At 45.3% G+C, this 22586-nt stretch overlaps 1 protein-coding gene across 1 annotated transcript in view; it reads left to right on the top strand.

Annotated features, from left to right (window-relative positions):
* Positions 1–22586, top strand: part of ASS1 (argininosuccinate synthase 1) — a 76619-nt gene that overhangs the window by 40577 nt on the left and 13456 nt on the right. Inside the window, exons 9-12 of the mRNA XM_083485266.1 lie at positions 152–242; positions 3495–3579; positions 4941–5005; positions 12461–12592. Of these exons, the coding sequence (XP_083341392.1) occupies positions 152–242; positions 3495–3579; positions 4941–5005; positions 12461–12592 (373 nt within the window). The remainder of the gene's footprint in view (positions 1–151; positions 243–3494; positions 3580–4940; positions 5006–12460; positions 12593–22586) is intronic.

Raw genomic sequence — 22586 nt, forward strand, 5'->3', positions numbered from 1 at the left:
AATGTATGCTTGTACTGTGAATGCCAGGAGGGGTTTTCCAAACCACACCTTCCATTCCTGTCTTCACTCCCAAATTTCTTGGGCCTAGGTGATTTGCATCCAGTGTTGCTAACTGCTAACACTCATATCTCTCTCTCTCTCTCTCTTACAGAACCAGGCACCCCCTGGCCTTTACAAAAGGACAAGAGACCCTGCTACAGCCCCAGACACTCCAGACATCTTAGAGATTGAATTCAAGAAGGGTAAGGACAGTCTTTTTGCAATGCTGCATTGCGGCCACATTCGGAAGAGTGAGTACAGTTCTGGTCACAACATCTAAAACAGGGGTCAGCAAACTTTTTCAGCAGGGGGCTGGTCCACTGTCACTCAGACCTTGTGGGGGCCTGGACTATATTTTGGGAAAAAATAATGAATGAATTCCTATGCCCCACAAATAACCCAGAGATGCATTTTGAATAAAAGGACACATTCTACTCATGTAAGAACACACTGATTCGCAGAATATCCGCGGGCTGGATTTAGAAGGCGTTTGGGCCAGATCTGGCCCCCTGGCCTTAGTTTGTCTACCCATGATCTAAAATAAAAATGTGTTGTAGGCTTGGAAATGGTGCAGAAAAGGACACTCTAAATCGGGGGTGCCCAAACTTTTTTCAAAGAACATGCGTGAGAGCCGACCAAAGTTGTTGAGTTTTTTTTAGTATTGAAGTTGCTGAGTTTTTACCCCAGGGCATATACTGCCATGGGGGCCAGATTACATTGACTGGTACACCGGATTAGGCCTCCAAAACGGACTTTGGACATGCCTGCTCTAAATAGTCAGGGGGCTTGGAGCAAGCTTTGAGGTGAGGCTTTGGTGCTTTTCAGTAGAGTTTGTTAACATATCCATCCAAAGGCCATCAAACAGAGTAATCAGATGATGGGAAATCAAGCTTTGGATTAAGAACCTAAGAGACTGTTGGATCAGGCCAGTGGCCCACCTGGTCCAGCATCTTGTTCTTACAGTGGCCAGCCTGATGCCTCTTCTGAGAAAACTCAAAACAGGACCGGAGCCCAAGGGCACTATCTCTTCCTGTGGTTTCCAACAACTGGATCAGAAGCATTACTTCAGAGCAGAGCCTTTGTGGCTACTAGCCATTGATAGCCTTCTCCTTCATGAATTTGTCTCTTAAAACTATCCAAGTTGGTGGCCTTTACTGCCTCCTGTGGGAGTGAATTCCAGAGTTACTATGTGCTGCATGAAAACCCCTTTTCTTTTATCTGCCCTGAATCTTCCAACATTCAGCTTCATTGGATATCCACAACTTCTAGTGTTATGAGGGAGAAAAATGCTTTTCTGTATCCATTTTCTCCATGCCATGCATAATTTTATCATTGTCTATCATGCTGCCTTTTTTCTAGACTAATAATAATAATCCCCAAAGCTCCAACCTTTCCTCATAGGAGAATTGCTTCAGTCCCTTGATAATTTCCTATTCTTCAATATCCTTTCTGAGGTGAGGTGACCAGAATTATACACAGTATTCAAAACACTTTCACACCATAGATTTTTATAAAGGCATTATATCCTTTCCTAACGATCCCTAGCATGAAATTTCCCTTTTCCACAGCCACTGTGTACTGGGCCTACATTTTCATAGAGCGATCCACTACAACGCCAAGGTACAATATAGTTAATAGCCTGATCAAAGCACAAATAAATTAACTGTTAGGGAAAGCGAAGGCCCATCAATGGATTCTCCCTCCATCACCATGTGTCCACCCAGCATCCCTACTGGACGACACAGAGTGATGCAGTGAGGTTTAATAACTCACTCTGTGTTTTGAGAGAAAGGCATGCTCTGGCACCCACAGAAACCCACACGCACCCACATGCTACCCTCCCTTTGCCTGCAAACACATCCTTGTTTTACCCCCTAGTTAATTTATTTGAAGTTCTAATCTAATTATTAACTATTTTAAAAGGGATAAGCAGCTTTCCTGGACAATGCCCGCACTCCTCCAGGCGGGCCACGTCCGATCGCTGTCCGAAAAGGCTACAATAGACCGAGAAAGACGATGGCGAGGAGGTGCTGACGGCTGTGCTGACCAGAAAGAGATTTAGGGTTCATTATCGCCGGGGCTTACATTTAATAGTCATTTACAGCCGAATTCATAAACCCTCCAGTCTCCTAGCCCACTTTTTCTTTCCTGTGTATGTGTGTGTAAGGCGCAGGGGGAACAACAAAAAAATAAAATATATAAATGGGTTTAGAATGGAGACGCTGACAGGCAGCCTTCACCACACAGCGGGCCTTTTGTAATAAAGACTAGAAAGGAAGCTATTGAATCCTGATTAGTGACTGATAAAGCTCTATATGGTAATGAGGAGGGCAGATGGAAGAGAGATTAGCCTCTGAACAGGCTCACCGGCCTCCCCCCACTGCCAAGTTTCCCCCTATTTTTCTTTTATGGGTCTCCCACCCTCTTCTCCACCTCCCCACACATCTCCCCTGTGTCCTGCTTCCGTATACATTTATTGCTCATTTCATATGGGGGGGGGGGGGAGAAGAAAAGAGCGGTTTCTTTCTCTTTCAGTCACCACCTTGGGCTCTTCATGTCTTTCCCTCATGCTCTTAAAAAGAACAGAAAATAATATTTCTTTCTGTTTTGGTTGCCACACCTCTGGGCTTCCCACTCTCGGGGTTCCCGCCACTTCCCCTCACTGTCACCCTCTTAAAAATAAAATAAAATGAAAGTAAGTGTATTCTTGAATTCCCTGAGAATCTTCTCGGTCTTTGGCCACAAACAGTCCCAAGTCAAGCTCCCTATTTATTCCTGTCAGGTGGATAACTGGGGACATATGCAGCATTTGTCCGCCAAATGGATGTTAACAGGGGCCGTGCGCTGTGTTTTCACTTGTGCCTCAGTTTTCCTGTCCTTTCTCCTCCTCCTCCTTTTTTAATTGTGGGGTGGGGGTGTAGAGTTTGTCCGCCGGGGCCGAGTCTCGGTGGCTGGTGGAACAGAAGGTGCGACGGGCTGAGACAATGAGGGAGCGTGAAATTTAATTAGTCGAGGCCTTACCCGCAATTTCAAGCTCCTCAAAAAAAAAGTGGGGGGGGGAATAGACGGGCGGGTGGGAAGGGGCAGTTGTATATGGGAGGGGGAAAACTTTTATTGCCTTAAAAAAAAACCCCACCTCTTTTCTCTCAGGGCTTTTTTTCGGCCTCGTATTGTGTGAGGGTTCACCCGACCCCGCTTTTTAAAGGGGGAAAAAAACACCAGAGCCTTCTGAGCGGAGCAGCTTAGCCATGCCTTTTTAAGAAGTTATTTAGAGTTCATATCTGTCACATCTATTTAACACGTCCAGGGTGATGTTTTAAAGAGGCGCTCTTGACATTAATAAGGGGATTTCAAAGTCCAGTTCCCCTGTTACCCTCCCTGCCCGTCTGTTTCCTGTGCCGACTTTCTCTCCCCCACCCCGTCCATCTCCATGTCCCTTTTCTCTTGCCTGACAGGTGTCCCCATCAAGGTCACCAATGTCGAATACGGCACTGCTCACCATTCGTCCCTCGAGCTCTTCGTTTACCTGAATGAAATTGCGTAAGTTTCCCCGTCTGTGTTGGCCCCATGGAAGGATAAAGGGAGAGTGAAATTCATTTCGGTTCATGTTTAACATCAGACCTACCATAATTTGCGCTTTCTGGAACGATACATGAACCACAAACGCAGCCATCCTCTGAAATTTGCCCTTCTCCCAATTTTGCACCGTGGTTCTCCAGCCAATTAATCTGCCCCAAAATGCATCAAATAGGATAAAGCGTGTGTAAGAAAAGGAACATATTTACTGAAGATAACATACAAAAATGCATTATATTACCCGGATTAAAATGTCAAAACGCAATATTTAAAACAGTTTAAAACACCTTACAATCACAAAAATAAGCTGGGTCCAATATATATATATACCTCATATAAGGCAGTGCTCCTGTGAGAAAGAGGGAGAGGAAATATACATGTGCCTCCTTGTCCTTCTTGTTTATTACCTGCCCTCCACCATAAAGACCTAGGGTGGGTTACAGCCATTTAAAGCACATGTAAGTTCGAAACAACTTGCAATCATAGAAATACAGTGGGCCCTAAAAATATACACCTCAGGTGTCAAAGGCTAGGATGAAGAGGTGTGTCTTTAGCATTCACTGGAAGCTGTATAGTGAAAGTGCCCGACACATCTCTGTGGGGAAGGAGCTCCACAACTTAGGGGCTGTCACAGAGAAGGCCCTCTCCTGGGTGTCTGAGGGTGGTGGAACAACCAAGAGGTCCCCCTCTGCCAGTCTTGGCACCTGGGATGTTATGTAGGGAAGGAGGTGACCTTTCAGGTATATGGGGCCTGAGTTGTTTATGGCTTTCAAAACACTAATGCAAACACTTTGAATTGGGTTTGGAAACAAACTGGCAACCAGTGCAGCTGATTTAAAATGGGAGGAGGGGTATGTGGGTTCTAAATTTAACCCCATCCACTGAACCTGGCACCAGCTGAAGTGTTGGAGTCATGTTCCAGGGCAGCTCCACACAGAGCACGTTGCAGTAATCCAATTTGGAAGTTTCTAGAGCATGGAGTACAGTGGCTATGTCATCTGTCCAAAAGGGGTCAAAACCCTTGTACCCAGCCATCCTGTGAGAGACCTTTGCCCTTTCCCATCATCCTTTGCTTCTAGTGCTTTGCACTTCCTTGCCTGCAGGTTTAGAAAAACATAGAACCATGGGATTTTTTAGAGTTGGAAGGGACCCCAAGGGTCATCTATTCCAACCACCTGCAATGCAGGAATCTCAAACAGATCATACATAGCAGCTGGCCATCCAACCTCTTCTTATACACCTCCAAGGAAAGAGAGTCCAGCATGTATTATGGGAGTCTGTTCCATGCCTGTGAGCATTGACTCTCGCCTCCTTCCTCTCCACAGTGCCAAGCATGGTGTTGGGCGCATTGACATCGTGGAGAACCGGTTCATCGGAATGAAGTCTCGAGGTAAGCATTGTTCTTTCTGGACTTGCAAAGCTGCAGCTAAACCCAGACCTGACACACTAATTTGAGCTCCCTATATCAGAAGGGAAGGGGGCTCCCTACTATGTTGGCTTGCCTGGATGTCAGGATCATGTGTGGAGGCCCTGCTGGTGGTGACACTGTACTTTGAGGCCCACGGATTGTGGTGTATGGGAGTGCCTTATTGGTGGTAGGCCCAAGAAGTGCCCACTCTTTGGAGGTGGGCCTAGCAACATTGCTGTACTCCTTGTTGATTAGTCATGCACCTCTTTGAGATGCACCTCTTTGCCTAAGTTTTTGGAAGCGGTTGAGTTGTTTAAATCTGGTTGGAGATCTGGCCCTTTGGGACCAAAAGGTTCCCTACTCCTTGCCTAATTATTGGGCTGGTGTTGGCTATAATCCAGTAACACACAAGCTGTACTTCCATTTCCTCCTTTCCTGAACCTTGGAAAGGACCATAGCTTAGTGACAGAGCATCTGTCTTGCAAGCAGAAGGTCTGAAGTTCAATCCCCAGCATCTCCAGGTAGGATTGAGAGAGATCTCCTGCCTGAAACCTTGGTGAGCTGCTGCCTGTCAGTGTAGACAATATTGAGCTATATGGTCTGACTCGGTATAAGGCAGCTTCCTGTGTTTCCCCCAGTCAAGGGACAACGTCTAAACCTTCTTTTCTGAGGTCACTCAAAACTTGGATCAGTCTGTTCCAATCATTGCTCCTAATAGGTTGGAAACAGTATGGTGTGGTGGTTAGAGTGTTGGACTAGGACCTGTGATACCAGAGTTCAAATCTCCCACACTTGCCATTGAAGCTCATCCTAACCTACCCCACTGGGTTGCTATGGGGATTAAATGAGGACTACGACCTGGGAGTCCAAGGTTCAAATCCCTGTTTGGCCGCGTAGCTCATTGGGTGTGACCTTGGGCCAGTCACTGCCTCTCAGCCTATAGTTTACCTCACAGGGCTGTTGTGGAGATTAATTGAGGAGGCGAAGAACCACATCTACCGCTTTGACCTCCGAGGAGATAAAAGGTGTTCTATAAATGCATGAAATAAATTTAATAAAAGTAATAAATAAATTGATAGCCTGGATAGCTCAATTGGTTAGCGCGTGGTGGTGATGATAATGCCAAGGTTGCAGGTACAAGCCTGATATAGGACAGCTGCATATTCCTGCCTTGCAGGGGGTTGGGCTAGATGATCCTCAGGGTCCCTTCCATCTCTATGATCCTATGATTCTAAAGAATTGCAGGTGGGGTGATTGAAGGTATCATTGACTATGGTGTGAACGCTCACCCCAATATCAGCAACGGCGAATGGGCTTTGTGAGGGGCAGATGTTGAGTCATGCTTTTAGCTCAGGAAGTGCCATTCTTTCAGATCCTTCAGCTCCCTTGAAACAATTTCTCCCTTTCTCCTACCAAACTCCCCTCAGATCTCTAGGAGCGGCTGCAGGAATAGTGAATGGCATGTCTCTTTTATGTGGGTGACCCCTAGAGGTGAAGGTTTTCAGAGGAGAATGTTTCAGGATGAAAACTACTGATTTTGGCAGTAGGGATACATGCGTGTATGTGTGTGCTTGGGGAGACGTCTGGTTTTCTCTTCTTCGTAAAACAACAACAACAAATCTTTTAAAAGATATGTTATTCAAACCTGTTGCTATTTCGACACTGCTTTTTTTTTTGGCCCCATCTGCATTGTGTACTTAAAGCACTGTGGTACCACTTTAAGCAGCCATGTTGTTTAGTTGTTTAGTCGTGTCCAACTCTTTGTGACCCCATGGACCAGAGCACGCCAGGCACTCCTGTCTTCCACTGCCTCCCGCGGTTCGGTCAAACTCATGCTGGTAGCTTCGAGAACACTGTCCAACCATCTCGTCCTCTGTCGTCCCCTTCTCCTTGTGCCCTCCATCTTTCCCAACATCAGGGTCTTTTCCAGGGAGTCTTCTCTTCTCATGAGGTGGCCAAAGTATTGGAGCCTCAGCTTCAGCTTCTGTTTAAACAGCCATGGCTGCCCCCAAAAATTCTGGGAACTGTACTTTGTTTAGGATGCTTGGAATTGTTAGGTGACAATCTATTCTCCTCTTGGAACTACAATTCCCAGAGTTCTTTGGGAAGAGGGATTGACTGTTAAGCCAGCCTAGGAGGCAGAGCATAGCCATCATGGCTTGTAGCCATTGATAGCCCTCTTCTCCATTAATTTGTCCAATCCTCTTTTAAAACTATCCAAGCTGGTGGCCATCACTGCCTCCTGCAGGAGCAAGTTCCATAGTTTAACTATTTGCTGCATGTAGAAGTCCTCTCTATTATCTGTCCTGAATCTTCCAATATTCATCTTCATTGGATGCCCATGAGTTCTAGGGTCATGAGAGGAGGGGGGAAGAAACACAATTTTATTAACTTCTAACATGTCACCTCGTTCTCCAAACTAAAAAGTCCCAAATGCTGCGAACTTTCTTTATAGGGGAGTTGTTCCTCCAGATCTCTGCCTCCCCAACTTTTTTCTCTCAGTTGGTTTGGATTTCCTCACACCAAGAATACTTCAAAAAGGATAGAGTAAAAGAAAACATGGATTGAAGAAGTGAAAAGTGTGGGAAGGCAGTGATTTGGAGGAGAGCCTCATATGGACCACAGAGACTTAATGGAGGCCCATGAAGCTAACTGTCCACATTAAACGACAGAAACATTTCAGTTCTTAGGAACTCTTTACATGAGTGCTAGGGGCTGCCAGAACCTCAGTTTCCCCTAAATCTTGCAGGATTTGTGACTTTTGCTTTGATATGAAAATATGTGGCGTTTAGCGTTAGCTGGAAAAACAACCAATAATAAATTACATGTAACAAAATGCTTGGCGGTCCCAGAAAGATTTTAGGCCCCTTGGTGGGATTTTATCTCATAAACAACTAATGGGGATGCACAGGACTTTGTCTCCTCAGTACAGTGTGAAATTTGGCTTACCTGATGCTCTTAAGTACTTTGGCAAACTAATTCTCTTCCAGATATACTATGCTGCCATTTTGTAATTCTATTTACAGTGGTACCTCGCAAGAAGAATGCCTCTCAAGACCAAAAACTCGCTAGACGAAAGGGTTTTTTGTTTTTTGAGCTGCTTTGCAAGATGATTTTCCCTATGGGCTTGCTTCGCAAGACGGAAACGTCTTGCAAGTTTGTTTCCTTTTTCTTAACACCGTTAATACAGTTGTGACTTGACTTCGAGGAGCAACTCATAGAACGCGGTGTGGTAGCCTTTTTTGAGGTTTTTAAAGACTTTGGTGATTTTTGAAGCTTTTCCAAAACTTTCCCGACACCGTGCTTCGCAAGACGAAAAAAATCACAAGACGGCAAAACTCGTGGAACGAATTAATTTCGTCTTGCGACGCACCACTGTATTTCTATTTTATTGATTTGTTTATGTCCATAAGTTACTATTTTTTTAATGGCAGTCTGGGTGAGGTCACTGTCGTACTATGGAACTCGTTCCCATAGGAGACAGAGATGACTTCCAACTTGGATAGCTTTAAAAAAGGATTAGACAAACACATGATGGGAGGAGAAAACTACCAATGGCTACCAGCAGTCAGATGCAGCAATGGATCTGAATACCAGTTCTGGAAAGCAAAGGAAGGCTGAATACTCTTGTTCTTGTGTCCTGCCTGTGGAATTCCCTTGAGGGTCTGTGGCTGGCTACTGAACTGGGTGGATTCCCTTTGGCATGACCCAGCAGGCTCTTCTCGTGATTTCATGTATGGAAGGGGAGAGGTTTCGCCCTCCTTTCATGCTCCGGAGTGCGCTGGAGTTAGTGCCTCTGGTTACAGAGTGTCACAGGTGGATTGCTGTCAAGGCAGCCGAAACAGCTTTGCTGGAGGTAAACAGACAGCCGAGGTTACAAATTAGAAATTTTTAAGTAGCGGCAGCTGTCTTTTATACCCCCCCTCCTCCCATCACCCCCCCAATCCTCGTCCACTTTCACGGCAGCAATTACGGCGTGATTGAAATGCCGTGAGCCACGCATCGCTGACACCTCTGTCTTTTTCCTGTAAACATGGAGAGATGAAAATAGACACTTGGAGCGGCGGTGAGTGTCACTTTGAAGGTGGCTCTTGTCTCCTGTGCGGCGACGCAGGACGGGCGCCTGTCATTTTCCTCTCCCCCACGCACGGTGGATCGTACTTCGACTGTCAAGAAGAAAAAAACCCCAGCTTCCAGGCCTACAGTCTTTGTGGCTTCGGGTTCCTGTCACAAATCAAACAAAAACAAAAAAGAGAGAGAGAGAACTGGGGAGGCAGACAGACAGAAGAAAATAATCCATTTCTAACACTCCCTTTTTTCTTTCAGAGAAATGTGTGGGGCAATATGGAGGGGGAGGGCTGCCCAGGGAGGAGGAATGGGTGGATGAAAGCTTATATACACACACAGAGAAAACCAAGCTTTTTATCTGTCCAAATTAACTTTAACATCTTCTGAGGAAAGGAGAAGACAGATTAATTGGAGTGGATTAGGGTTACTGTGCAGATTTGGTGATATGAGGCTACCCTTGTCTTGCCACAGATATTTTTGTTTCTATGTTGTTGTTTCTTAAAAAGCCCTCTGTGGTGTATAGGGGTCAGCAAACTTTTTCAGCAGGGGGCTGGTCCACTGTCCCTCAGACCATGTGGGGGGCCAGACTATATTTTGGAGAAAAAATGAATGAATTCCTATGCCTCACAAATAACCCAGAGATGCATTTTAAATAAAAACACACAATCTACTCATGTAAAAACACCAGGCAGGCCCCACAAATAACCCAGAGATGCATTTTACATAAAAGCAGGCGTTCTACTCATGTAAAAACATGCTGATTCCTGGACCATCCGCGGGCCGGATTTAGAAGGCGATTGGGCATCATCTGGTTCCCGGGCCTTAGTTTGCCTACCCATGGTGTAGAAGAACATTTTTATTCTGCTGCACACTCAAGGGATTAAGGAACAAGGATGGTCTCCCTCCCTCCCTCCCTCCCTCCCTCCCTCCCTCTCTCTCTTCCCATCCCCTCCACCACATTCCTCTCTTCCTTCGCATTGCACCAGTGCAACTGTCTGCCATGTGTCCTAAGCCCTGTCATTGCAAGCTCACTTGGAATTGCAAATGCTGAGGGGAGAATTTGGAAACCTTCTAGTGGGATCCCTTCGACAGTGTGTGCCCACCTCCTTTCCACCCACTATTCCTTCCCATGGAGCTCCTCTTTAAGTGGCTCCTGGGGTTTCCACACTGCCCCCTCCATCCTCCCAGGATTAATATGATCTTGGGACCCTGGCCATTGCCATAATTGGATCAGACCAGATCCTCCTAGCTCTGTGAGGCAGGGAAGTGGGATGTTTTTCAGCCTCTGGACCACATTCCCTTCTGGGCAACCTTTTGAAGGGTGCAGGCCAGTGGTGGGTAGAACCAGAGGCCTGAGTGGGTGAACCAATGGATGTAAATTTTGGCTTTGTACAGTGGGCTAGTTTGTAGACATGCTAACTCACCCTTTCCCTATGTTCCGTCAAGCCAACAAGAGGTGGGGTTAGAGTTCAGGGACACATTTCCATCCATCCAGGCGAATAACACCTGGAGGTGTGAAGCAGGGCCACTGAGGGGTGTGGCCTGGGGACACTTCCAAGGGCCAGGTAGAAACTCATGGAGGGCCACAATTGGCTCCTAGGCCTGAGGTTCCTCTGCCCTGCTGTAGAAACTTTCTTAGCTTCTTGGGCTGTGAAGATCTGTGAGCCAGAGTCTACAAACATCAAGACTTGGTAGGTCCGGCTGGTTCCTCATCAAACCAACCTGTGAGACATGAAAGGTCTTTGATCTCCTGTCCATGGAATGAATTTCTTTTTCTCCTCTTTCTCTGTACATCAAAATAGATACATCAAGGTGTCAGGCTTCCCCCAGTCTTTCTGGGTTGGCAAGATCATAGCCCAGTGGCAGAGCATCTGCCTTGCATGCAGAAGGTCCCAGGTTCAATCCCCAGCATCTCCAGGTAGGGCTGGGATAGACCCCTACCGAAAATCCTGGAAAGCCACTGCCAGTCAGTGAGGAAAGTACTGAGTTAGATAGGAACTCTTCTGCTAGATGGGGGTAAAAGTGAACCAGGAGTAGAGCTGGGAGAGAAATATGATTCAGTTGACGTATAAAAGCAAAATTACCTAATTCACACTTTCTGAGACAAAATGCAAACTGAAATGCAGCCCTCCTTCAAGATTTGTCCGTCAGATACAGATAAAGGTGACCAAAATGATCAATGGGACGCAGCAACTCCTTTATGAGGAAAGAAAGGTTGCAGTATTTGGAACTTTTTGCTTTAGACAAAAGGCAAGTGAGAGATGACAGGATAGACATTTATAAAATGATGCAGGGCATGGAGAAGGTGATGGGGGGAGAGTTTTTATCCCCTTCTTATAATGCTACAAGTTGTAGAGATCCCATGGAGCTTTAAAGGCGAAAGATTTGTGCGGTCTGAAGAAAACCCAGAGTAGCCCATGAAGCTGACTGTTGGAAGATTCAGAACAGATAAAAGAAAATCCTTCTTCATGCAGCTCATAATTAAACTATGGAACTCGCTCCATAGAATGCCTTTCTCAAGGCTGTTACTTATGTACACTTTTGCCACTTGTAATTTTTTGCAAGCAACTCCCCCTTCCCCACGCAATGCATTTCCTTGCGTTATTTCCACACATTTATTCTATTTCATTCTGGTCATGGAACCTGCTTTGCATGGATGGATTTCAAAGGAAAGCTGTGTTTTATGCATCATCTTGCTACAAACAGAACACAAGGTAAATCGCATGTTAAAATGTGGACTCCGAATGGACATTCTCCCATATCCCCTAAACTGAATTAAGCTTGGAGATGAGGAACAGATTGCGGCGGGGACAGTCTGAGTTGGCAGCCCCCAAGTGAAGGTAGATTAAAACTACCGTCCCCCCACCTTCTCAGGTACCCTCCATTTTTTGTCACAGCTGAGACGGGAGAGGGGCTTTCACTTCTTCTTCGGTGGAACCATGTTGCGGGGCGGGGGGAGCGAGGGGGAAGGTTTTCTTCCAAACCCCCACGACTTTGCCCCGCGTGGCTTGTTTAATTACAGGTTTTCAGGCACAGACCGGTGGGCTTGCTTCAGTGGGGGGAGTCGCCTCCAAAACCCTGTCATTTAGCCTCGTTGGAGTGCCTCTTCAAAGAAGGGAATCTAGAAATTTTCTCCACAAGGTGCGGAGTGGACTGTCTCGGCCTCAGCATGACTATAATGACACATGCATTTTACGGCAAGCTGAGAGTGAATGGAGCCAGGACTGCGGCTCCTTCTGTCAGCCAAATCATTATTTTTTGTCATTTCCTGACAGTTTGGGTCTCATTCATTCCTCTCCCCCTCCCCCTTCTTCTCTTCTCCCCCCATCTTCTTTCTTTCTTTCTCCCCCTGCCTTGTGAAATGGCTAGGTATCTACGAGACTCCGGCGGGGACCATACTGTACCATGCTCATTTAGACATTGAGGCCTTCACCATGGACCGGGAAGTGAGGAGAATCAAGCAAGCGTTGGCCTTGAAATTTGCTGAGCTGGTGTACAATGGTATGTAGCACCAAACAAACAAACAATCAAATTCATTTTCCTTCCAAGAGTGCCTCTCTCTGTTTTTCATTTATGCTTTGGTATAAAGCAACAGAGGAAGTCTGCATCTTAGACGTCGCTCACTACCATTGCTTATTCCTTGTAGTTTAGGGGTGGCTCAGTTGCCCAGACAAAATTAACCTAGTTCTCTCCTCGACACACACACACACACACACACACACTTGAAGGTATAAGCAACTGTCAGTCCACACTTTCATGTTACATCTTTCTTTCCAGATTTCATATGAAATACGGAAATTGCAGGCCCATAACGTTTGTTCCATTAACTAGTTTGGCAGGGGGAGACTCACAAATTTAATCTGCTAAGATTAACATCATATTTCAGTTGTTTTAATTTTCCATGGGACCTTAAGGTGAAGGGCAGATAATAAATGGTAACAAAAGCAACAACATAACAATAAGTCAGTTTAAAAACAAACAAGAAATTAAAAAATATAAGTAATCATAACATATATGGAGTGCTTGGGGGGGGTATGCTGTACTGGCCCCTTTTTCTCTCGAAGAAAAGCACTGGTTAAAAATGTGGCGCTTACTGTAACAACTTCATGGTGAGTACCAGCACCCATTTAACTAGAAGAAATGCACTGTATATATCTTTATATGTGTGTTTGTGTGTGTATTACAAAGGATTCTAAAAACCAAAGAAGGCAATCACCATCTTTGTATTTAACTGTTTGCTAATTCTTTTTTTGGTTTTTTTACCCTGACTTTCAATGAAATGTTTTCAAGGAGGCTATTTGAGGAGGGTGTATCACAAAGTGTACAGGAAGAAGAAGAAAGGGGGAAACCAGAAAATTTTAAAAAGAGGCGTTTCTCCTTCTCTTCCTCCCATAGAAGGGGATGCCTCTTCTCATGATGATGTGCCTCATGTTCAGATATCTGAGCATGTGACAAAAGCATGCTTTTTGCTGACTCTTCTTTTTATCCAACATCTGCAATACTGATGGAACAATTCACAATCAGACTGTGATTTCAGTGAATGGCTAACAGCCTTGTAAACCTTCCTATCTGCAATATGGTGCCATGTCTGAATCTGTGGCCTCCCAAAGCCCTCTCCTGACACAGCCAGTGACCAAGTTATGAAATAGATAATTCCCAGCCACAAGTCACCAGGTGGAGAACAAAGTCATAATTCCCCACCTGGGATGGTTGAGGGATTCAAATTTGATGTGAATGGGCCTGATCCATGCTTCTTCAACTAAGGTGAAGATTGGAATGCAAAGCTCCTTTTGCAGGGCTCTGAATCTTGCAATGCAGTCCTTGGCTTAAAACACACACAAAAGGACCAAAATGTGTTAAAATCCTTATTCTGGGGGATAAGATGCATCTAGAAATGCATACATTGAGACATTAACATTTTGTGCTAATCATTTGGTGTTAAATATGAATTTAGGTAAGTGCCTGGATCTTGGGGTCTGCAGATATCTTGGAAGTGCTCACTGCACCTCTCCTGTTAAGCATTTGCAAATATTCTATCCCTTTCAAGGGAAACAGCTTTAGATTTGAGCACCATCAGTAACTGATGTAGTTCCTGAGTCTCTGTTTGTAATTGACACACTTGCTATTGTTACATTCCACCCCTATCTTCTCCAGCAGTGTAGGATTCCAGGGGTTGCAGGTGCATTTTACCCAGAGCTCGTGTTTCCTTTCAGACAATGAGGCACAGCAGAGACTGTGGTGTCTTTATGATATATGGTTTATTCACACATATATACAACCTGAACCTAGATGAAGCGTTTGCAGAGCATTCACTTCCCAAGAGGCCCTAGCCTCCTCCATAAGCACAGCATTGGATTCAAAGAACAGCTGAAAACCATGCTCTCTGTCTCCTTTTTATCAGCTTGCCACTATCAGCCAACATCATGTTCTGCCCCACCTTTCTCTGCTTTCCAAACTGCTTGCAAACCTAACATTCTCCTCCTGTTTGCTTACATCACCCACCCTGAAATCCTAAACTACTTTGGTCTCTGCCCACCAGCACACAGCTGGAGGAGCGGCTCCTCCCCTCCTTGTCTGCAGTCTTCGATCTCTCTTGGTGGTTTCCTTGACCTTACTCTGCTTCGTTCCTTAAGAAACAAAACTCTGACATCCCAACACATCCGGAACTCTCTGTCTGGTCCTCTGACCTCTCCCTAGGCCACAATCCCACCAGCTCTGCTTTGCGCCTACCTCACGTGTTTTTAGCTTGGCTAGAAGGTGTGACCTGCCTTTAGCTTGCTGGATGGAGGACAGAGAGTTGTGTGTATAGAAACTAGCCTGCTATACAAAGGTAAAGAGTTGTCACCAGTCCCAGTCTTATTCAGACACATTGAATTTGCTAGGCATAACTAAGTTGCATGACAGTCCAAGGGCCTGATCTATGTTGAACTCAATTGGAGACAACCCAAAATCGAGATCCCATTGCTCCACCCAGTTTTGTCTCTGACCCCCTGTCATAGGCACCTGTCCCTCAAGTGGCTGCCCAGAAGGGAATGTGGCCCTCAAGCAAAAAAGTTGATTTCTCTTGAGCTTAGATGGCTATAGGGAGTGGTTCTCATCTGGTGACATAGCAGCTCCAGCTTGTTTTTTCATACAGGTTTTTAAAAAAATAAATAAATATAGTTTTTCAAAACAAGTGAAACAATGAAATTTCAGTAAAACAGTTTGAAAACAATTATTTCAAACATTTTTAAAAAAACAACTAAAATAACTGATAAGCTAAAAACCACATCAAAATGCCTATCAGCATTCTACATATCTGGAGAGGCTTGCCTAAATAAAAGTGTTTTTAGCAGGTGTTGGAAAGACTACAGTGAAGGCACCTGTCTTGTGCCAATAGGCAGGGAGTTCCAAAGGTTGTGTGCTGCTATGCTAATAGATCAATTTATTGGAAATGCAGAATGAGTGTTATGGAGCCCCAATATCTTTGTCTGTTCCACAGATCCAAACTGCCCCCTTTGAAGAAAGCTGAGGATAATCAGAGGCCATTCCAACAGTAGTAAAGTGCTTGGCTTCCTTCCGTTAGAACACCACCCCTTTAAACTGTGAGCAGCTCTGCTTGAGAGATGAGACTCTAGCATCAAGCTTGCATGAGACCATAGGGCTTTAGTTGAGCTGGATCAGTATCTGCCTTCCCTGGCAGCTCTCTGGGTTCCCAAAAACCTGATTCCCCTCCTGTAGTCTTGCTTTCTTGGAAACTAGCAAGCACTCTGTGAGTGGAACATGTTTGCTCTTGCTGCTGGACAGCTCCCTGCTGACGCTCCATCTCCCCCAGGTCTTTCCAAGTTCCCTGCAGTAGGGAAGGAAGTCCTGAGGCTTTCCCAATGCTGATTGGACTCCAGCTCCCATCAGCTCCTGCAGCCAATGTGGTCAGGGATGGTAGGAGTTGTAGTTGAGTAACAAATGGAGGGGCCACGGGCCCTTCCCTGCAGGCTGAAAGCATGGCTAATGTAGGCCCATTAATTTAAGACTATAACAAGAGCGCTGCAGGATTGGGCCAATGGCCCATCTAGTTTAGCATCCTATTCTCACAGTAGCCAACCAGATGTCTGTGGGAAACCTGCAAGCAGAACCCACAAGAGAACTCCCTGTGTTTTCCAGCAACTGGTATTCAAAAGCATTGCTGCAGCCTAAAGTCCTGGAGGCAGAGCATAGCCATTATGGCTAGTAGCCCTGGACAGCCTTATCCTCCTCCTTGAATTTGTCCAACCCTCTTTTAAAGCCATTCAAGTTGGTGGCTATCACCACTCCCTGCAGAAGCAAGTTCGATAGTTTACATAACTCTTTGCTGTGTGGAGAATGACTTCCTTGTATTTGTCCTGAATCTTCCAACATTCATCTCTGTTGGATGTCTACAAGTTTTAGGTGGAATCTATGTATTTTTTTAAAAAAAAATTAAAATGCTGTGAAAATGCTTTTTTAAAAAAAGTTTTGAAAAATGCATTGAATTTGGCATAGCTCACTGTTTCCATCTAGTGTCACATTTGTATATTGCCCTTTACAAGACATTTAAAATGTTTTATTGGAGCTGTGTAGCTGAGTCCTTAATGTTAGGAGGGAGGGTGAAAACCTTTTCTTTGTTCACTTTCTCTATGCCATACATCATTTATATAAACAGCTTTTATGTTACCTCTAACTTGCCTTTTCTCTAAACTAAAAAAGTCCGAAATGCTACATCCTTTTCTCATAGGGGAATTGCTCCATCCCATTGATCATTTCCCTTGCCCTTTTCTGACCCTTTTTTTCAATGGGTGTGCTATGAGTAGGACTTAGTTCAATCAACCCAAGTTTTTTTAGAAGTACTATAAAATTTGGTGCACTGGGGGAGATGCTTGGTTGGAAATAATCTAGATAGGATTTTTAAGAAGCAGGTTTTGTTGTTGCTCCAGCAAAATATTGTTGGATCTTTGTGGTTTAATTTGTTCCTCCTTTCCTTCTTGAAGGAAACCTGCTATGTGATGCTGAGCCCACACTGGGGCACTGTGCATCCCCCTTTCCCCCTCACTCCCCATGATTGAGGATCTGGTCATCTTTTGTATGAGCAAACCATGGGAAATGGCAGGTGAAATTTCTGGTTTGCAAAGGTAGCTCTGAGAAGGCTTTTTCTGGGTGTGTGTGAGGGAGAGTGGTAGTGGGGAGAAAAGGAGACTGTTACCTCTGACATTTCAATCAGTCCTGTGGTCAGCAGGGCCAGCTATTACAGAATTGCTGCAATTTGGAGGGTGAAAAGAAGGAGGGGCAGAAAGAACGGCTGTGCTGGAGGCTGGAGGCTGTGACATTCCAGATGGGGGCTGGCATGGGAAGCCCCTCCATTATGAGAGGGTCTGGGTGGTAGAACTATGTTTATTTGCCCTTCTTCAGTCTGTTTCCCAGATTTAAAGAAAAAATACGCAGGAAGCTGCCTTAAACAGAGCCAGACCAGCGGTCCATCTAGCTCAGTGTTGTCTGCACTGACTAGCAGAAGCTCCTCAGGGTTTAAGGCAGGAGCCTCACCCCAGTCCGGCCTGGAGATGTTAAGGATTCAGCCTGCAGCCTTCTCGCAAGCAAAGCATGCACTGTGTCACTGAGCTGTGGTCCTTCACGTAAAAAGCTTCCAGTCCTCATTGTTCTAAACAGAGGGCTGAATTAAATAGGAACATAGAGAACTGTCTTACTCGGGGCTGTGCTTTCTAGGCACAGGTCTGAGATCACTAGGTCCGTGTTCAAGCAATTTTTTGTGGGTTGTTGTTTTGTCCCATAACATTCTACTGCCATGGTCAGAGGCAGTAATGCTTCTGAATGCCAGTTGCTGGAAACCACAGGAGGGGAGAAGGCTGTTGTGCTTGAGTCCTGCTTGTGGTTCCCCACAAACATCTGAGTAGCCCGTGTGAGAACAGAACACTCTGCTAGATGGGTTGTTGGCTTCATCCAGCAGGCTCTTTATTTTCTTAAGAAGTCTCTTGGAGAACATTTGACACAGAACAGGTCCTATCATTTGCAGCTTTCCCTGAGCTTTTGCAGCAGGGTGGGAACATACCTCCGGAGAATCAAAGTTGAGTGCCAGCATACAACACCTCTTCTTTTAAATAAAAAAAAGCAATTTAAGTTTTTATTTTTAATTTTTAAAAACCCAACCCTCACAGCTGTGCCCACTCCGGGCTTATGATGTTTTCCATTCTAAGAACAGAAACCATTTGCAAGATGATAAATAAACCATTTAGGCAAAGAGAAGAATAATTATTTTTTTAAAAAAAATCATTTTCTTTCCTAAAAAAAAAAAAAATTAAAATAAACACAGGCCAAATAACAATATTGCAGATCACAGAGGACTCCACTCAGCAGAGGGAACCTGCTGGAGGCCAGGCTTTCATGCCCCTGTCTTCCTTAAACACCTAATTATTGTAACTAGTCTCTCTGAATTTAAGGCAATTAGCGGTTGTCATTTCCCTCCCCCCCCCGCAAAATCCCCCTCCCCTGCTCCCCATCATGCTGTGGGAAAGGTGGCACGGCAAATGCGAGAGACTTCCCCCGTTTTGTTCTCTCTCGCTGCCAGGTAGAAGCCAGGTGTTGGAAATCTTGCCATCTCTCCCACGGTCCCTCCACTGCGAGGATTAGGAGTGGAATTACTCTTACAAAGTGAGAAGGTGACTAAGAAAGGGGGCAGTGTCCCGTTGAATAGGAAATTTGCTTTGAAGGGGCAGATGGGGGGGAGGAATAGTGGATGGAGAAAAAGGGAGAAGGGTGTTTTAAGGAAGTGATTATGTTAAACTGGGGGTGGGGTGGAAGATTTTAGGCCCAAGGGCCTCTTTGACTTCCAGAGAGCTTTCCACGGGCCATGTGCTGGCGGTGGGCAGGGCCAGAGGCAAAAACAAGTGAAACAATATTGATTTCATATATAACAACAAAATAATAGTGTGGCAGCACCTATGAAAGGCAGGATATTAATACGTTTAATAGTAATCATAATGATTAATTAACCTGCAAGGTCACTTTAGCTCACCTCTACCCAGTCAGCTACTTCAATCAGTGGAACTGGAACTTTTCCAGGTGCCTCATTCTGCATCTGTAAGGGATCAATCTTTTAGCCTGATGGCATCTGCCCTTTGGAACTCTCTGCCTTTTGACATCAGGCAGCATACCCTCAAACATTTCCCCGAATGCATAGTATTCTATGCTTATCTATCTGGATAATAAAATAATCCTGTGTCTGAGGTTTGCATTTCAGTGAGTAGGTGTGGGCTTGCATAATAAACTTTTGTGCTCTTAGAAAGGAAGCCTAGTCTTCCTGCCCACATGCTAGATTTCTAGGGGCAGGGATTTATTTAAATGACTACACCAGAGTATTCCATGGTGCAAATCCCTTCTTGCAGTTGCAGTTCTGTGTTAACCCAGGCACAGGTTGACCACCTTTGATTCAATGCAATTATAAAAGCAATTACAGTGCGACCTAGGCAAACATGTTTTGCTCACTGCATCAGCACTTGTGGCCAGCTGCGAATGAAAAGCAGAGGGCGGCGGTGGCGGTGAGGGAGCCACCTGTGTGTAAGTGAGAGTGCAAAGGGATTAAAGGGATAAACTGTTCTGATCACCAAAAACAGTGAAATAGGATAGTTCTTTCATCCTCTGTCTGTTCCTCTGGCAGTGTTATGGACTAATTGGCAGCAAGAATAGCAACTAATCCAGGGCAGTGTCCAGGAAGAGGACAGTCTTTACCATTAAGAAAATGGACTGGTCCTACCGTTGATGAGAGAGAAATTCCTGCAAGAAAGCTTGGAGAGCTTTGTGCAGTCAGTGCAGACAATTATGAGCTAGCTAGATAGACCAGTGGCCTGAATCAGGATAAGGTACCTTCTTGTGTCCTGTGTTTCCCAGAGTCTGAACTCCCTCCCACCAGAGGGCTGGTGACAATGGCAAGGAGGCAGCTCAGGGTAGACAGATGCCCCCTCAGCCATGATCTGCAGGGAAAGGTGAGACTGTCCCCCCCTTGCTTGAGTGACGGCATGAGGTTACTTGATATATGAAAGAGATGGGGAAGGGAGCCCACCTGGGACAGATGGGTCCTGATCTCCAACCCGATAAAGACCCCTGAGCTCTGAAGAGAACCCTCTGTGAAAAGTTCACTTGCTCCAAAAGGCCTTATCTCTTCAGAGTCAGGAAGCCCAATTATCATGTTCAGTTTTGCCTCCAAGACAGCAGAAGCACGACAGATTGGAAGGGGGCGGGGGCGGGGATAGCACCACCAAGGGATTCTGTTTCAAAGGTAACTTCTTGATGGCGGAGGAAGAGTCTGTGTCTGTGGTTGGGACTGAGGAACAAATATTTGGTGCAACTGCATTTGGGAAACTGTGTACAGTTCTGGTCACCTCACCTCTGGAAGGATATTGTAGAATATGGAAATGTTCAGAAAAGAGCAACCAACATGATCAAGGCGGGATGGAGTGACTCCCCTTATGAAGAATGGTTGCAGCATTTGAGATTTTTTTTTACTTTAGGCAAAAGTGGCTTAACAGTCAATCTCTCTTCCCAAGGAATTCTGGGAATTGGAGCTCTGTGAGAAGAATGTGAGGGCCTCCTAACACCTCTCAGCATCCTTAACAAACTACATTTCCCAGGATTCCTTGGGGGGAGCCATGACTCTTTACATTTTAAGCATTTTCATTCCGCTCTGAACAGGCATGGCTTTCCCACAAAGAATTGTGGGGTCTGGAGTATTTTTTATTAGTTTCTATATATTAGTATTGTTAATTGTTTAAATTATTTTTATTATGTATTTTATGCTTTTATATTGTAACTTTGTGTTTGTGAACTGCCCTGAGACCTACTGGTATAGGGTGGTATACAAATAATAATAATAATAATAATAATAATAATAATAATAATAATAAGCGTTGTTAGGAGATCCCTCTTCCCCGCACATTTCCCAGAGTTTCTTGTGAAGAAGGAGTGATTGCTAAATCACTCTGGGAAGGGAATAGGGGTCTCCCAGCAATGCCCAGCACCCAGGATTCTTTGGGGAAATTCATGCCTGTTCAAAGTCCTGTGGCTAGAAAGCACAGGTCCGAGTGGTTTTCTACTTGACCCATGCTTTCTAGGCATGGGTCTGAGTGGTTTTCCCCTTGCCCTGCTCCTTTCCCATGGAAAACTTGCTCTTTTAGTGCTAAATCAGAGCAAACATCCATCCAGAGAAAACCCAAATTGCCATTTGCTCTGATTGAGTGCTAAAGAGTGGTTTCCACAGGGAAATATGGCTTGAGAAGGCTTTGTTTCCTGTCTTCCTATTCCAATCCTTGATTGTCTCCAGCTCTTGGTCCAAATTCTGTCCAAGTTGCTCCTGTTCCTCTTGTGAGATTGAATTTGTTGCTGGTGCTCCTGTTACCCTGTGTAGGCAGGAAGCCTTGCCCGTGGAAATGCATACCCACCTGAATGCTTTCTGCCATCTGTTCCAGGCACTGCAGCTGCCTGGTTTCAGGTGATTCCCCCCAGATGGTCTTTGATAATGTTACATGTATATTATTGCCGATTACCAAGAATCTGCCTCTTTGTCATGTTCCAACAGTGACCTGCAAGGGTTTTGGAAATGTTGGGAGAGACAGAAGGTGTCTCCATTACTTTGGCATTCCTCATTTCTTTCCTGAATGCGATTTGTGGAGTTGGGAGCAACTCAGTGCTCCCAATTTCAGAAGCTGAGGCAAAGGTTTTGGAGATTGGTGAAGAAAGATGGATGGGGGTGGGGTGAAGAGTGGAAAAGATGGGGGCAACAGAAACTGCTGACCACTGCCCTATGTGGCAAGTTGCATCACTGTAGCTTGTCACGTGAAGAGCTGGGAACGGCTGGCTCCCTTCTGGCAAGCCTTATCACTGCAGTTTCTCAGCAAAGAACGTTACTGGCTGACTTCACTGAGGTTGGCTATTGAGGTTGGCTATATGAGGTTGGCTAGGCAGGGAGAATTAACAGGGTTTCTTGCCTCAGTGGCAATTCCTGACAAGCTTTATTTGACTTCAAGCATGTGTGTTGTTATGCATTCAGTGGTCTGTGTTTGCCTGAGCTTGACTCAGGACTAAGGATTCTGAGCTCCTGTGTTCTGATTCAATACATGTTGTCCAATCACAGAACGTTTCAGGATTTTGGCCTCTGCCATTGGCTCTTGAACTCTTGAGTCATGATTCGCAGTATGGAAGTGTAGACAGCCAATCTCATTGGGAGTGGTCCAGGCTTTCAGAAATGTATATAAGTAGTTGCTTTGCCTCTATTTCCCAGTTGTATAGTTCAGTAAAGGCTCTTGATGCTATCTCTGTGTCTTGCCTCATGGGAACCCACCTACACTTCATGTGTCTAACATTGCTCTTCAGATCCTTCAGTTGTGGTTGCTTTTCAGTCCTGACCTCTGGTTCTCAGCTCTTGACTTCTTCCCACCATCCAGCACTGGCAGGATGTCTAGACCCTCCGTATGTTCCCTAAATCCATGCCTAGCTTCCC

This window comes from Podarcis liolepis (assembly GCF_965112155.1).
Source record: "Podarcis liolepis genome assembly, chromosome: Z".
Lineage (NCBI taxonomy): Eukaryota > Metazoa > Chordata > Lepidosauria > Squamata > Lacertidae > Podarcis > Podarcis liolepis.